At 49.6% G+C, this 16,452-nt stretch overlaps 1 protein-coding gene across 1 annotated transcript in view; it reads left to right on the plus strand.

Moving 5' to 3' along the window:
* Positions 1–1,427: 1,427 nt before the first annotated feature.
* CCM2L (CCM2 like scaffold protein) overlaps positions 1,428–16,452 on the plus strand; it is a 22,168-nt gene continuing 7,143 nt past the window's right edge. Inside the window, exons 1-6 of the mRNA XM_031934676.1 lie at positions 1,428–1,494; positions 5,980–6,147; positions 9,191–9,274; positions 9,370–9,553; positions 10,286–10,746; positions 14,013–14,148. Coding sequence (XP_031790536.1) covers positions 1,465–1,494; positions 5,980–6,147; positions 9,191–9,274; positions 9,370–9,553; positions 10,286–10,746; positions 14,013–14,148 — 1,063 coding nt within the window. The 5' untranslated portion in view covers positions 1,428–1,464. The remainder of the gene's footprint in view (positions 1,495–5,979; positions 6,148–9,190; positions 9,275–9,369; positions 9,554–10,285; positions 10,747–14,012; positions 14,149–16,452) is intronic.

A 16,452-nucleotide genomic window follows, 5' to 3' on the forward strand; every position in this document is an offset into this window, starting at 1 on the left:
TTTTTTTTTTTTTTTTTTTTGAGACGGAGTCTCGCTCTGTCGCCCAGTCTGGAGTGCAGTGGCCAGATCTCAGCTCACTGCAAGCTCCGCCTCCCAGGTTGACGCCATTCTCCTGCCTCAGCCTCCCGAGTAGCTGGGACTACAGGCGCCCGCCACCTCGCCCGGCTAGTTTTTTGTATTTTTTTTAGTAGAGACGGGGTTTCACCGTGTTAGCCAGGATGGTCTCGATCTCCTGACCTCTTGATCCACCCGTCTCGGCCTCCCAAAGTGTTGGGATTACAGGCTTGAGCCACCGCGCCCAGCCCCTAAGTGAAATTTCTTTTAGAGAGTCTCTGTTTGTTCTTTAAGTTGACAACTGCTAGGCAGGTAAACAGTTAATATTTACTGAGCACTTTTTTTTGTTTTAATTTTTTTTGAAATGGAGTCTCAGCCAGTCACCAAGGCTGGAGTGTAGTGCCGCGATCTCAGCTCACTGCAACCTCCACCTCCCAGGTTCAAGCGATACTCCTGCCTCAGCCTCCCGAGCAGCTGGAATTACAGGTGTGTGCCACCATGCCCGGCTAATTTTTGTATTTTCAGTAGAGACGGGGTTTCACCATGTTGGCCAGGCTGGTCTCGAACTCCTGACCTCAGGTGACCCACCGGCCTCAGCCTCCCAAAGTGCTGGGATTACAGGCATGAGCCACAGCGCCCAGCCTTACTGAGTACTTAATATGTGCCAGAAGTTCTTCTAGGTGCATTTAATCCCCACAAGGTCACTATGAGGTTAAACTAGTATTATGCTCATTTTAAAGATGGGAAAACTGAGGCACTGGTGGTTAAGGGACTTCCCAAAGGTCATAACCCTAGTAAGTGCCAAAGCCAGGAGTCAAACTCAAGCAGCCTATCTACAAAGCCCACACATACTGCCTCCCTTAAGAGTAATGATTAATTTTTTAAAATCATAACTTACTTGGCTACAATACTCTCTATAAGGCACTTTCCACCCACTCTTTCATTTCTCACCACAGCAGCCTAGGGAGGGAGGCAGTGTTTACTTCCAACTTATAGAGGGCAGGGGGAAACAGGCTGTGAAAGGGGGAACGGACTTGCCTTGCCAAGGTCACACAACAAGGTCAGTGGCAGAAGTAGGGCTGGAACTTGGAATTTTCCAAACTAGGACTTCAAATCTGGGGGGCCCTTCCCCAGCCTTGGCCAATTCCCAAGCTCCCCCAATAACATGTCTTCTGGCTAGAGGCCTTGAGCCTCCCTGCTCAGGTCAGCTCTGCCTGGGCTTCCACCCTTCAGCTGCAGGGTCCCAAGGCCGTGTCCTCCACACCCCCTGCCCTCCCCTTCAGATGGGAGGGGCAGGAACTCCAGGGCTGGTGGAGTTTCCGACCAGGCAGGAAAAAGAACAAGGGAACGGGGGGGGGGGGGGGGGGGGGATGGCCAGGAGGGTGGCAGAAGTAGAGGGGACATTTCACCATGGAATATGAAGTCAAGAAAGGGAAGAAGGTAGGTAGGAGATTGGGAGGGATGCAGGAAATGTCCCCAAAGCTGGGGAAGGGGGCAACCTGGGGCGGGGGGGGGGTCAGTAGCAAGGGGCATAAGTGGGGTCTTTCTTCTCATTTGGAAATAACTTCCTTCCCACTCTTGCGCAGCCAGACATTCAGGCTCTCAACTCCCTGTTTCTCCACTCTCAGTGGCCTCTGGCATCCCTAACATGGACAGACAGGGATCTTCCCAGGAAACCTGGCCAGACAGACTTAGTTTGGGAGATTCTCCACACCTGCTTCCCTGGTGTTCCTGGTGGCTCTCTCCTGCAGCCTCTCAGACAGAGGGACAGACAGACACCCAGCAGATCCATTCTCCCGCTCGCCACTGCCCCAGACAGAAGGACCCAGTCAGGACAATTCTGATAGGAGGTTGCATACCCAGGCTTGAGTCTCCCACTTGCTCCCCTGCCCCTCCCCACTATTCTACAAGGGCCTATGTGTAAGGTGTCAGCCAGAAGCCATTACCCCCACCCCCAGATCCTCACCCCTTCTGACTCTGAAGTTTTCTGGTATGCTTCTCTGGGTGTCTCACCTGGTTGTCTTTGGAGTTCAGGGAGCTACTCTGATTTTAACTTCCATCTTACCCCCATTTCCATCCTCCCCTCTACCCTACCCCCACCAGAAACAGGGGTCCGGGCTGTTCTAAAAGGTGCCCACATGAATCACAGAGGGCTCAGAAGGGAGCCAAGACATACATGCATGTTTTCTCTTAGTTTGTTCTTTTAATAGATATTTATTGAATGCCTATTATGCACCAGGCATTTCATTTCTTTTGTTAAAGCAATGAATAAATTAATGTAAAATTGCATAGAAGGGCCGGGTGCGGTGGCTCATGCCTGTAATTCTAGCACTTTGGGAGGCCGAGGCGGGCGATCACCTGAGGTCAGGGGTTTGAGACCAGCCAGGCCAATGGCGAAACCCCGTCTCTACTAAAAATACAAAAATTAGCTGGGCGTGGTGGCGCATGCCTGTAATCCCAGCTACTCAGGAGGCTGAGGCTTGAACCCAGGAGGCAGAGGTTGCAGTGAGCCGAGATCATGCCACTGTACTCCCGCCTCGGTGACAGAGTAAGACTCTGTCTAAAAAAAAAAAAAAAATTCTTAGATGGTCCCATGCTCAGTGCTAGAGGACAGAATATTAGGGTACCAAGCCCTAGACTGATCAGTTTGAGTCGGAGCTGACGGGTGGAAGGAAAGTGGGTAGGGAAGAATGTTTGAGGCAGTGGAACAGCATGTGCAAAAGCCTCACAGTGGGAAGGAAAGTAGCAAGCCAGAGGGACTGAAGGAGGACTGTGTAGTGGGGGCCCAGGGGACAAGAGTGAGGCAGATGGGGCTGGACAGGTGGGCAGAGCTGAACCACTCAGGGCCACCAACAAAAATACCACCTCCCCACCCCTGACACACACACACATACGCAAGACAAAGTCCCAGCTCCATAGCTGGCATTCAAGATATGTTCATCTCAGAATCTAGCCACGGCAGACTGACTGGACACAGCTTCTCCAGGCTCACCCTCATCCAGCCTTTGAGGCATCCAGAACTTTGCACATGCCGTGCCCTCTGCTTGGCATGCGTTCTCCTAGACAGTTTCCTCTCATTCCTCAGAGTTTCTACATACCCCATCCTGGCTCCATGATATTGGTTCTAACATAAGCTGAGGACCCATAAGAATCGCCTGAGGGCTCATTAAAACACAGATCACTGGGTCTTACCCCCAGTTTCTGGGCCAATGGGCCTGGGATGGGGTTCAAGAAATTGCATTTCTGGCCAGGCACAGTGACTCATGCCTGTAATGGCAACACTTTGGGAGGCTGAGGCAGGAGGATTGCATGAGCCTAGGAGTTCAAGACCAGACTGGGCAACATAGTAAGACCCCATCTCTTTAAAATATATATATATATATATTAGCTAGGTGTGGTGGTGGTGCATGCCTGTGGTCCCAGCTACTGTGAGGCAGAGGTGGAAGGATCGCTGAGTCAGAAAGAATTTGCAATTCTAATAACCCACAGGTTATGCTGACGGTTGTGAGGCCACACTTTGAGAACCACTGGTTTAGATCCTGGCTACTCAAAGCGTGGTGCACAGACCAGTAGTATCAGCATCAGATGGGAGCTTGGTAGAAATGCAGAGTCTCAGGCTCCAACCCAACCCTACTGAATCAAAATTCCAGGGCACACAAAGTTGGAAACTCACTAGTCTAGGTCATTTATCACAAGCCCTGGAGGTACGGATAGGGTCCAGGTCTCCACTGAATCCTCAGCACCCAGCACAGAGTCCAGCCATGCAGGTGTGAATACATGTTTACTGAATGAATGAGTAAATGAACAGATGTATTTGTGGACTTGCATTCTGTTTACCTGAAAAGAATGTGAGCTCCTTGAGGGCAGGGGGGATGTCTTACTCACATTTGCCTCATTACAAGAGTTAAGTAATCACACCATACACTCACTCAGTGGTTTTCAGCTGAGCTGCCTTTTGAAATTACCTAAGAAGGCTTAAAAAATCTTAATGGACTGAGCTCATTAACCCCAATGGCTCACACCTGTAATCCCTTGGCCTCTGGGAGGCCAAGGCAGGAGAATCGTTTGAGCTCAGGAGTTCAAGACCAGCCTAGGCAACACAGTGAGCCCTCATCTCTACTAAAAATTTTAAAAATTAGCAGGGCATGGTAGCACACACCTGTAGTCCCAACTACTTGGAAGGCTGAGGCAGACGGATCTCTTGAACCTAAGAGATCAAGGATGCGGTGAGCTATGATTGTGCCACTGCACTCCAACCTGGGCAACAGAGCAACACCCTATCTCAAAAAAATTTAAAAATTAAAAATTTTATGCCTGTGTCTCAGTCCCAGAATTTCTGATTCAGTTGGTCGGGAGTGTAACCCGGACATCTGAAGTTTTAGAAGGTCCCCGGGTAGTTTGTGTGTGTGTTGGGGGCAGGGGGAGGTTATTTGTTTTGTTTTTTTTCTTGACAAGGTCTTACTCTGTCACCCAAGCTGCAGTGCGGTGTTGCAATTGCAGCTCACAGCAGCCTTGACCTCTCAGGCTCAGGTGATCCTCCCACCTTAGCCTCCCAAGTAGCTGGGATTACAGATGCATACCACCACACCCGGCTAACATTTTTGGTATATTTTTTGTGGAGACAGTTTCACTATGTTGCCAAGGCTGGTCTCAAACTCCTGGGCTCCAGCTATCCTCCAGCCTCAGCCTCCCGAAGTGCTAGGATTACAGGTGTGAGCCACCACGCCTGGCCTTCCCCAGGTAGTTCTAAAGGATAGCCAGGGCTGGGAGCGATTGCTCTAAAGTGCAGTCTCACACTTAAGCATGCATCAGAAGCACCCGGCGGGCTTGTTAAACCCTAATTGCTGGGCCCTGCTCCCAGAGTTTCTAATTTAGTGGGTCTGGGATGGGGCCCGATAATCTGCATTTCTCTCAATTCCTAGGTGGTGCTGCTGTTCCAGGAATCTCATGTTGAGAAATGCTGTTCTAGATGGAACTCAAGTTTTCTTTTGAGATTCAGATGGCTGGTCTGGGTTAAGTCCCAGAATTTGCACCTTTAACCTTGATCCAGGCCATTTTTATGCAGGTGCCCTGGATTCTACTTAAATGTACTTATTAATAATTTCTAACTTTTAGGAAAGCACAGAGACTAGCCTCAGAAATAGCAATGCACCCACCACCACTCCACCCCATTGAATCATAAAATATATTACATATATTTGTATATATACCTATATTATACATATATTATATATTTATATATTATATATATACTATACATATGTGTGTGTGTGTATATATATATATATATTTTTTTTTGAGATGGAGTCTTGTTCTGTTGCCCAGGCTGGAGTGCAGTGGCTCGATCTTGGCTCACTGCAACCTCTGCCTCTGCCTCCCGGGTTCAAGTGATTCTCCTGCCTCAGCCTCCTGAGTAGCTGGGATTACAGGCTCCTGGCACAACGCCCAACTAATTTTTGTATTTTTAGTAGAGACAGGGTTTCACCATGTTGGCTAGGCTGGTCTCCAACTCCTGACCTCAAGTGATCCGCCTGCCTCAGCCTCCCAAAGTACTGGGATTACAGGTGTGAGCCACCATGCCCGGCCTTGAATCCTAATATTTTTCTGTATTTGCCCCAGCCTAGACTCATTCCTTAAATCTGTTTGGCAGGAGCTACACTCTCACCTTGGTGTTTAGAAAGAAGGTCATTGGATCCAGAATGCCCACAGTGAACTATTGGTTCCACCACTACTAGCTGGTAACTTTATCAGTTAGTTTCTCTCTAGGGTTTAGTTTTTCCATCTGTAAAATGGGACTTACAGAGGTACCCCCTTCTGCAGAGTTTTGGTGAGAATTAAATTAGGTAATGTAAGTAAAAGTGAGCATAGTAAGCGCTCAGTAAAAGCAACCACTGTTATTACTCTCATTCCTCCTCTCCTCCCCAGGGCTTTGTATCCCCCATCCGAAGGCTGGTGTTCCCCAAGGCCGGGCGCCGTGCAGCCTGTAGGAGCAGCGTGAGCCGCCGGCCCCTGCACTCGATGCCCCTTTATCCCCCTGACTACCTCATTGACCCCCAGATTCTACTGTGTGACTACCTGGAGAAAGAGGTCAAGGTGCGTGCAGGATGAGAAGGGGTGAGAAAACCTTGGGGTGAGGAGACCTTCACTTCTCCTTGACACTAAGTTCTAAGCAGCCCTGTCTCACACAGGGGAAGTTGTGGCTCATGGGAAAGAGGCCTGGGTTCATGTCAGCCTTGCCCCTACCCTCAGCAAGTGACCTCCATCTGCTGAGCCTCCTTAGTGTTCCCATCTCAACATAGGACTCAAAACCTACCCCAGGGTAGAGTGGATGGGAGAGTGTTCTGTGCACGGAAAAGTCCTATCTTTTGTCAACCCACATAACAGAAAGGGAGACTCACTAAAAGAAAATGATGTTTACTCAGGAATAGGCATTGCGATGGGAATATGCGTGTCATAGTAAACTCTGTGTATACAGAAGGTAAAGGAAGGCAAAGGTTTTTAAAGGAAAAGTGAGGAGGATTACATAATTGTTTTGAGATAATTATCCCTGGCTGCAAGGATCAATAACAAGGATGGCACCATTTCCACGTTGGACAAGCAGTTGCTGTCCTTGCAGGAATATGTGTGTGTGTGTGTGTGTGTAAGGTTGTGATGGTCTTTGTGCAAAGTGGTAGTTTTTACAGTCTTTTTCATAGTTCTTGTTATCAGGTGTTCATGCACAAGAATCCTCCCTTCTGTTTGTCAGGGCTTTTAACACAAGTGACTCCATTCTGATTGACAACTTTCACATTTCCCATGAGGTTTTACTGCGGTGACCTTGCTGTTACTCGGACAGTGTCCAGATTAACAGCAAGGCACAAAGGACTTCCACCACTTAGGAGCTGTACTCCTTCTTCTCTTTTTTTTTCTTTTTTTTGAGACAGAATCTCATTCTGTCACCCAGGCTGGAGTGCAGTGGCACGATCTTGGCTCACTGTAACCTCTGCCTCCCGGGCTCAAACGATTCTCCTGCCTCAGCCTCCCGAGCTGTGACTACAGGCACGCACCACCACACCTGGCTAATTTTTTTTGTATTTTTAATGGAGCTGGGGTTTCGCCATGTTGGTCAGGCTGGTCTCAAACTCCTGACCTCAGGTGATCTGCCCCCCCTCCTTGGCCTCCCAAAGTGCTGGGATTACAGGTGTGAGCCACCGCACCTGGCATGAACACCATGAAGAGGCAATGATGGGTCTTCATTTAGCCTAAGAAGATTGATATGCGGGTAGGGTTGTCCGAACTGGCAAACAACAAGCCACCTAGTAAAATCTGAATTTCAGATAAGCAATGAATACTTTCTTAGCATAATTATGTCCCAAATATTGCAAGGGACTAAAAATACTAAACAACTTAAAAATTATTGTTGATCAACAGTCGGGTGCGGTGGCTCATGCCTGTAATCTCAGCACTTTAGGAGGCCGAGGCGGGTGAATCATGAAGTCAGAAGTTCAAGACCAGCCTGGCCATCTTTTAGTAGAGATGGTGAAACCCGTCTCTACTAAAAATACAAAAAATTAGCTGGATGTGGTGGTGGGCGTCTGTAATCCCAGCTACTCAGGACGCTGAGGCAGGAGAATCACTTGAACCTGGGAGGCAGAGGTTGCAGTGAGCCGAGATCGCACCACTGCACTCCAGCCCAGGTGACAGTGCGAGACTCCACCTCAAAAAAAAAAAAAAAAAAAAAAAATTGTTGATTTCAAGTTCAGATTTAACTGGCATCCTATATTTTATCTGGCAAACCTATGTGGAGGGAAAAGCTAACAAATAAATCTGCTTAAAAATTGAGGACTGAAATTTGATACAGAATAAAAAGAAGAGAAAAGGTTTGATTGGTGGATTCACCTAGACTAATACAACTAAAAATAATTTTTTAACAGTTGGCCGGGCATGGTGGCTCACGCCTGTAATCCCAGCACTTTGGGAGGCCGCGGCAGGTGGATTACTTGAGGTCAGGAGTTTTGAGGCCAGCCTGGCTAACATGGTGAAACCCCGTCTCTACTAAAAATACAAAAATTATCTGGATATGGTGGTGTGCGCTTGTAATCCCAGCTACTCAGGAGGCTGAAGCAGGAGACTCGCTTGAACCCGGGAGACAGCTTGCAGTGAACTGGTATCTTGCCACTACACCCCAGCCTGAGTGACAGTGAGACTCTGTCTCAAAAAAAAAGTTAATTATTGGCTGGGCGTGGTGGCTCACACCTGTAATCCCAGCACTTTGGGAGGACAAGGTGGGCGGATCACAAGGTCAGGAGATCGAGATTATCCTGGCTAACACGGTGAAACCCTGACTCTACTAAAAATAGAAAAATTAGCTGGGTGTGATGGCTGGCACCTGTAGTCCCAGCTACTCGGAAGGCTGAGTCAGGAGAATGGCATGAACCCGGGAGGCGGAGCTTGCAGTGAGCCACTCCAGCCTGGGCCACAGAACCAGACTCCGTCTCAAAAAAAAAAAAAAAAAAAAGTTTATTATATTGAATAACATCTAAGTGCTAACAGGATATAAGAGTAAAGGAAAAATTTATTGATTTATTTTTTCCTGACAAAATGATACACTAATTCGATCCAACATTCTTCCCTATCCATTTGACTTCTGCAACAAGATCATAAAGAAGGCAAGTGATTCATAATTCATTTGACAATGATGCTTGGGGTAGAGAGAGCCACTCAGGCCAGAGGAAATTTACAGATGGTCAGTTCTTTCAAGCTATTATAACAATTTTTGCTTCCCTATGGAATCTTATAGCTAGATGACTATGTGTTAAGGCAATATAAGCCAGCAGTTGAGAGTGTGGGTTCTGGCATGTGGATCCCAGTTTGATCCTCTCTAGCTACCTAATCCTGGGCAAGTTGTTTAGTTAGCCACACCCTGCCTTGGTTTTTCTCATCCTTAAAGCAAAGGTGAATGAGTGAATATATAGACAGCACTCAGAACTGTGTCTGGCTTCTATTATGGGCTCAGTAAAAGTTATTATCAGGTTATATTAATTCATGTATTTCCCTCTCAATCTATCCGCACTGCATCAATGAGAAGGCCAGGGTTCTTCAAGATTTCAGGGTGACCTGTGTCTTGTGTCCTTCTCTCACCACGATTTCCATACAGTTCCTGGGCCACCTTACCTGGGTGACTTCCTCACTGAACCCCTCCAGTCGGGACGAGCTCCTGCAGCTGCTAGACACTGCCAGGGTGAGACTCTGGGGAGGAAGGAGGGCAGGATCTCGTGCCCTTTTCCCTCTTCTACCTGCGGACCCCGGGAACTCGAAATCTGCCCCTCCCTGCAGCAGCTGAAGGAGCTGCCGCTGAAGACCACGGCGGAGCAGGACAGCATCCTGAGCCTGTCTGCCCGCTGCCTGCTGCTCACCTGGCGCGACAACGAAGAGCTGATCCTGCGAATCCCTACGCACGAGATCGCCGCCGCCTCCTACCTGCAGGACGACGCGCTGCACCTGCTAGTGCTCAAGACCGGTGCGGCGAGCGGGGACTGGGCGGGGACTGGCGGGGGCGGGGGCGGGGCGGCAGGCAGTGTGCCTGTAGAGGAGAGGTACCTGCGGCGGGGACGGAGGAGATGGAAAAGGCCTGACCATTCTACCCTGAGACCAGGGGCAGGCCGAAGAGGCTCTGGGCAAGCAGACAGTGCCAGGTTGAGGATGAAGGTGGGTGGCCTGAGCCTCTACACTGAGGCCAGGTGGTGGAGCACGGAGAGGGTGGAAAAGCCCAAGACCTGAGGCTAAGGCTGGATCCTCAGTTACCACCCGGCTCTGAGGCTAGAGTGGACCCTCGGGCTGGGGGCGGGGCCTGAGTCCGGGGGCGGGGCTGAGGAGAGGCGGAAAGTCAGAATCCAAGGGGGCGGTCCCTGAAACCCGGTTCTGGGTCCCCAGTTAAGGCCCTCTCGGGAGGGGACAGCCTGACCACCACCCTCTGCTCAGAGGGCAGGTGTGAGCCCAGGTGGGCGGGCGGCGTGGGGAGCGCGGAAGCCACCTGGCCACACCACCCGGAGGCCAGGGGTGGAGACTGAGGCCGGGGGCGGGCCCGAAAGTGTGGAAGCGGAATGGGCTGGGAACCGCCGCGCTACTTTAAAGCCGGGGGCCAGACGGCGGTGGAACGCCAGAGCTGCGAGGTCAGGTCCTACAGACGGCCTCGGGGGGGTCGTCTCTGAGCCTGGATACCTGCGGCTGACTGTTCCCCGGACTCTCCTAGGTCTGGGCGTGGACCCGGTGCCGGCCGGCGTGGACACCAGCCCTGGCGGCGCAGGACGCGACCCCGGCCCGCCGGGCGCGGCGCCCGAGAAGCGGCGGGTGGGCACTGCGGAGCGGCGCCACACCATCTGCAGCCTGGACTGGCGGATGGGGTGGGGTGGGGGCACAGCGGAGGCCCGGGCCGGGGGAAGCGGTGGCGGCAGCCTGGAGCGCCAGCGCGTCGGGGCGCGGGCGTCGGGCAGCTGGGAGCGGCGGCAGACGTTCAGCGGCAGCTGGGAGCGGCGGCACGGAAGCGGCGGCGGCGGCGGTGCAGGCAAGCCGGGCGGCAGCTGGGAGCGGAGGCAGGCGGGCAGTGGCGGTGGCAGCTGGGAGAGGCGACATCCCGGTCCCAACCCGCTCGACCCGCAGGACCCCAGCCCCGACGCCTACTGCAACCTGGTCATCCTGGCTGTAGCCAACAGGGTGAGCCCGAGGACAGCCCGCGCCCAATGCCCGGCTTGGGGAACGCTGCTTTCCCCCCACCTTGCCCCCGCCCCACCCACCAGGTTCCTGGGGTCTGCCCCTGCCTTTTCCCTGCACCTACCTCACCTAATGGCTCCTAAACTCCGGACCTGGACACCTCCAGGGCATCTCCCCTTGACTCCTTCAATGGGACGAACTCTCAAAATGGCCAAAACAAACTAGATCTAACCTCCAGTCCGTTCGTTCTCCAGCGTTGTCAGTGTTGGCCCCACCACAGTAACATTCACGAGGACACTAATCACCAGCTTGAATCGAGGGCCAGCTCCTGCCAGACACAGGGCTGCATCAACTCATTTAATTTTCACAGCAACCTCTGGAGGCAAATATTACAACTGCTGTATCCCCATTCTATGGAGAAGGAAACTGAGATCCATAGATGGCAAGGTCACACAGGAAGCATGTGGTGGTTTTAAGGTTCAAATCCAGGAAATTCAGAGCCAGTACTCTTGGTAACTAAGACAGTCACCCAAGGCAGAAGCCTTCCCCATTCTTCCTTCTCCTTCCATCTTCCCCTCTTCCTCCCCCATCCTCTTCATTCACCCTTTTATTCATCCGAACATGTTTATTGAGTGCCAGCTCTGGGTGAGGCAATGGGCTAGGTGCTATGGATACAGACGTGAAAAAGACATCGGTGTCCATCCTTGGGGAGCTCACAGTCGAGCAGACACCTTCAATTTCTGAGCATTCTAAGCTTTTCCTCTGATCTTGGACCACCAGATCCCTTTGTATAACAACAGTGGTGAATGAAACAGACATAGTTCCTATCTAGATGGTGAGGCGGATAATAACCAGTAAACTCAGAGGCCACAGCTGTCTCTCTCCCCTTGAAACACTTCCTCACTTGGCTTCCAGCTCTGCACTTTCTCCAGGCTTTTCTCCTACCGAGCTGGTTCCTCCTCTTCTTCAGAAGTTGGAGTGCCTCAGATTATGTCCTTGATCGTCTTCCCTCCTCCATCTATCCTTCATCTACCCATTTCTAGGTGATCTGCATCTGAAGATCTAATGACTGTTTCAAACCCAACACATCCAAAGCTGAGCTCCAAACCCCTCCCCCAAACCCGCTACTCCCTTGGTTTCCCTGTCACAATTAATAGCAGCTGTGTCCTTACATTGGTCAGGCCAAAACCTTGCAGTGGGCCTTGGCTGCCTCTCGTGCTCTCTGTCTTTCTCACACACACCCCATATCCACTCTATTGATAAATCCTGTTGGCTCTCATTTTTCAAACACAACCAAGCCTGTAATCCTAGCCCTTTGGGAAGCCGAGGTGGGTGGATCACCTGAGTTCAGGAGTTAATAAGACCAGCCTGGCCAACATGGCGAAACCCCGTCTCTACTAAAAATACAAAAATTAGCCAGGCTTAGTGGCGGGTGCCTTTAATCTCAGCTACTCAGGAGGCTGAGGCACGAGAATTGCTTGAACCTGGGAGGTGGAGGTTGCAGTGAGCCAAGATTACACCACTGCACTCCAGCCTGAGCAATAGAGCAAGACTCCATCACAAAACAAAACAAAAACCATCAAAATCCATTTACTTCTCCCCACCCTTCCCCTGTACCCACCCAGGTCCATGCCCTGTTTTCTCTCACCTGAATCTTGTCACCCTCTGACCGGTTCAGCCCTTGCTGACAATCTCTTCCCCCACACAAAGTGGTCCCATTAACATGTAAGTCACATCATGTCCCTAACTCCACATCTTCCAGTAGCTTCCCATTTCACTCCAAGTAAAAGCTAACATCCTTACAATTGCTTACAAGGCCATTTGTACTCCAACCACCATGCCCACTTCCTCTGTGGCTGGAAATAGGATTCCAGACAAAGCCAACGGTGTGTGCTGTTCATCCCACTGGACTGTGAGGGCTTTCGGGTACTGAAGCTAGCCCAGTGCCGGCCACACAATAGGACTAAGTTGGAATTTGTGGAGTGAGTAAATAAGTGTAATTCCAGCACTTTGGGAGGCCAAGGCAGGCAGATCACTAGAGTCCAGGAGTTCCAGACCAGCCTGGGCAACATGGCAAAACCCCATCTCTACTAAAAATACAAAAAATTATCTGGATGTGATGGTGTGTGCCTGTCATGCAGCTACTCAGGAGGCTAAGGTGGGAGGATCACCTGAGTTCAGGAAGTTGAGGCTGCAGTGAGCCATCATTGTGCCACTGGGTGACTGGAGTGTGACTCTATCTCAAAAAAAAAAAAAAAAGTTGCTTTCCAGGGTTGTCTGAGCATCTAGCTTCTTATCTGAGTCATCCTGGTCCCAAGGAGGATATAGGAGTTAGAGTGAAACAAAACTTGGGTGCTGGTACTAATGCCATGAACCTGCTGTGTGAGCCTAGGCAAGTCACTTAACCGCTCTAAGTCTCAGCATCTTTGATTATAAAATAAGGATCTTCTTTGCCCTGTCCATTTCGTAGGTTTATAGTAAGGATCAGTCCTGGTTTAATTATTAGGACACACCCACTATCCCAAAATGCCTATCCTGAGTTACATTTTAATTTATTCTTTGGACTTTTTCATTTTTATTTTTTGTATCCAACCATCCATTAGCTTGGGCCTTTTTAGAGACACAACATAGAGAAAAACTTCATGAAGACAGTCTCTTCATCAATTACTGGCTTTCTATGTGTCTTGCTTAAGGCATAAAGAGGTAAATTCCTATTCAAATTTGCAGTCTCAAAAAAAGTTTTACCCAATAACTTAAACTCTTTCCTTCTATCAGAGACTGAATTTTATTTACCCTGCTTCAATTTTCCACTGAATGCTAGGAAGCTCATATCTAAATATGGCTTCTAGTGTTAGTAACTATATTGAGCCTAAAATTTTGATACATTTAATCATCCCTTCTCCTACTAGCTATTAGAACTGGATTCTAATCCTGACTAATCACTTCCCCTCACTGGGCCTCAGTTTCCATACCTATACATTAAACTAAATTAGGACTTAGAAGGGCATCAGGAAGGCTGATGAATCCTCCAGAAATCTGGGGTACATTTTTCATGGCACAAGAGTTAGAGTTGTTACTGAATTCTATAAAGGGGTTCTAAGATCCAGAGAGTAGCCATAGAATTTTGATGGAAAAAGTCTCAAAAGCCAATTTAAAGGGCTCTATAGATGTGTATCTTTGTGTACATCTTCACACTGTGTTTTAGGAAGCAGGGTAACATCTTGGTCGTTGGTGAGGACCTGAGCTCTCTATCCTCCTCCCTGGGCCAGGACGCTGCAGAGGAGTCCTGCGCACTCATCTGTCAGGTCTTCCAGATCATCTACGGGGACCAGAGTATTGAGTGTGTGGATCGGGCTGGCTACCACTACACATCCACTCCCGAACGGCCGTGGCTCTGCAGCCGCAGTGAGTACCAGAACTCCTGGCCTCCCCTCCTGTGAAACATCCCAAAAAGGCCAGGGGAGGGAAGATGTCCCAGGACTTGGGGTTGATGAAGGTTTTTAGGGTTCCTGATCTCTGCCATAATTACAGTGTACCCCACAATTGTAGGTGAAATGTCAATTTTCTTTTCTTTTTCTTTTTTTTTTTTTTTGAGGCGGAGTCACCCTCTGTTGCCCAGGCTGGAGTATGGTGACGCAATCTCAGCTCATTGCAACCTCCACCTCCCCAGTTCAAGCAATTCTCTGCCTCAGCCTCCCGAGTAGCTGGGATTACAGGCTTGTGCCACCACGCTCGGCTTTTTTTTTTTTTCTTTTCTTTTTAGAGACAGGGTTTCACCAACTTGACCAGGCTGGTCTTGAACCCCCCAACCTCATGATCCACCCACCTCAGCCTCCCAAAGTACTGGAATTATAGGCATGAGCCACTGCACCCAGCCATCAGTTTTCGTCATGATCTCAAACTTAGCTTCTTCAAAGATGTTTGGATTGCCAAATTCAGAGCAAGCCCCCTAGAGTTGAACTCTTCTCTCTCCCTTTTGTTTTTGTGTTCCTGTATTGCAGAAACCTAAGCACATGTATCTCTGCTTACTGAGCCATTGATCCCACTAAGACCCTAAGGCAAAACCAAGATTTCCAGATGGGTCCTTGGATACACTCAAGGACTAGAAGGAGAGTGAGACCAACAGAGGCATGTGTTGAGCACCAGTTGTGTGCCAAGCACCGTACCAATGTGCCATGTCCTCATAGCAACCTTGCCTGTCCTCTGTCACTGTATCCTCTGTGCCTAGCATGAGACTGGGTACATCAGATACTCACAAAGAATTTTTTTGAAGGCATGAAAGAAGTCTGTGAGGCCTTAGGATTACAGTTTGTTTTTTTGTTTGTTTGTTTTTTGTTTTTTTTTTTTTTGAGATGGAGTCTCACTCTGTCGCCCGGGCTGGAGTGCGGTGGCGCAATCTTGGCTCTACCTCCCAGGTTCAGGTGGTTCTCCTGCCTCAGCCTCCTGAGTAGCCGGGACTACAGGCGTGTGCCACTATGCCCAGCTAATTTTTGTATTTTTAGTAGAGACGGGGTTTCACCAGGTTAATTGGCCAGTATGGTCTTGATCTCTTGACCTCGTGATCTGCTCGCCTCAGCCTCCCAAAGTGCTGGGATTACAGGCGTAAGCCACTGTGCCCAGCCAGGATTCCAGTTTTACAGATGAGGACATTAAGGCTCAGATTAGTTAATAAATTACTCAAAGTCACACAGCTGGTAAGTGGCAGAGTGAGGATTCAAACCCAGGTCTGTCTGATTCTGAAGTTTCTATCAGCAACAACCTCACTCCCCATGCTGCCTTCAGGCCCGTGGGTGAATTCCCCCGGCCATTGTCTCTCGCAGCCTGGTACCAGCAACAGAGAGCTGGTTCTTTTCTTCCGAAGACCCTTGCATCTGTGGGAGCTGTGCTTGTTGGGAAGCTGGGTTAGTTCAACTCTCACAAGGATGATGGGCAAATACATTAGATAATTCAACAAATATTTCAACAAATTCATTCATTTAGCAAATATTTATTGAACACCTAGTAGGTCAGATCCAGTGCTAATCCGTAGGTTATTCTGGTGAGCAAAACCAGAGGTGGCCCTGTCTTCATGAAGTTTACTTAGTGGAGGCAAGCTGACAGTAATTAAATAAGTACACAAATAAATATATAACCACAGGCCGGGCAGGTGGCTCACGCCTGTAATCCCAGCACTTTGGGAGGCAAAGGCAGGTGGATCACCTAAGGTCAGGAGTTCGAGACTAACCTGGCCAACATGGTGAAAACCAGTCTCTACTAAAAATACAAAAAGTAGCTGGGCGTGGTGGCAGGCGCCTGTAATCCCAGCTACTCGGGAGGCTGAGGCAGGAGAATCAACCGAACCTAGGAGGTGGAGGTTGTAGTGAGCAGAGATCGCGCCACTGCACTACAGCCTGGGCGACAAGAGTGGAACTCTGTCTCAAAAAAATAAATAACCACAGACTGTGCCGGGATAATGTATAATGAGGAACTGACTCCACCTGGAGGGTAAGGAAACGACACTGAGTGATCAGAGATCAGAAAGGGTAGGGCTAATAACCAGCTCAATGAGAACAGAACTAGGAAGAGTGCAAGCTCTCCATACTTGGTGTTTCTTGCTCTGAAGGTTTTCAGATCCTTCCCCTTCACAAATTTCTTTTCCTTCCTTCCTTCCTTCCTTCCTTCCTTCCTTCCTTCCTTCCTTCCTTCCTTCCTTCCCTCCCCCTCCCCTCC

Source organism: Piliocolobus tephrosceles, chromosome 20 (assembly GCF_002776525.5).
Source record: "Piliocolobus tephrosceles isolate RC106 chromosome 20, ASM277652v3, whole genome shotgun sequence".
In the NCBI taxonomy this organism is placed as follows: Eukaryota; Metazoa; Chordata; class Mammalia; order Primates; family Cercopithecidae; genus Piliocolobus; species Piliocolobus tephrosceles.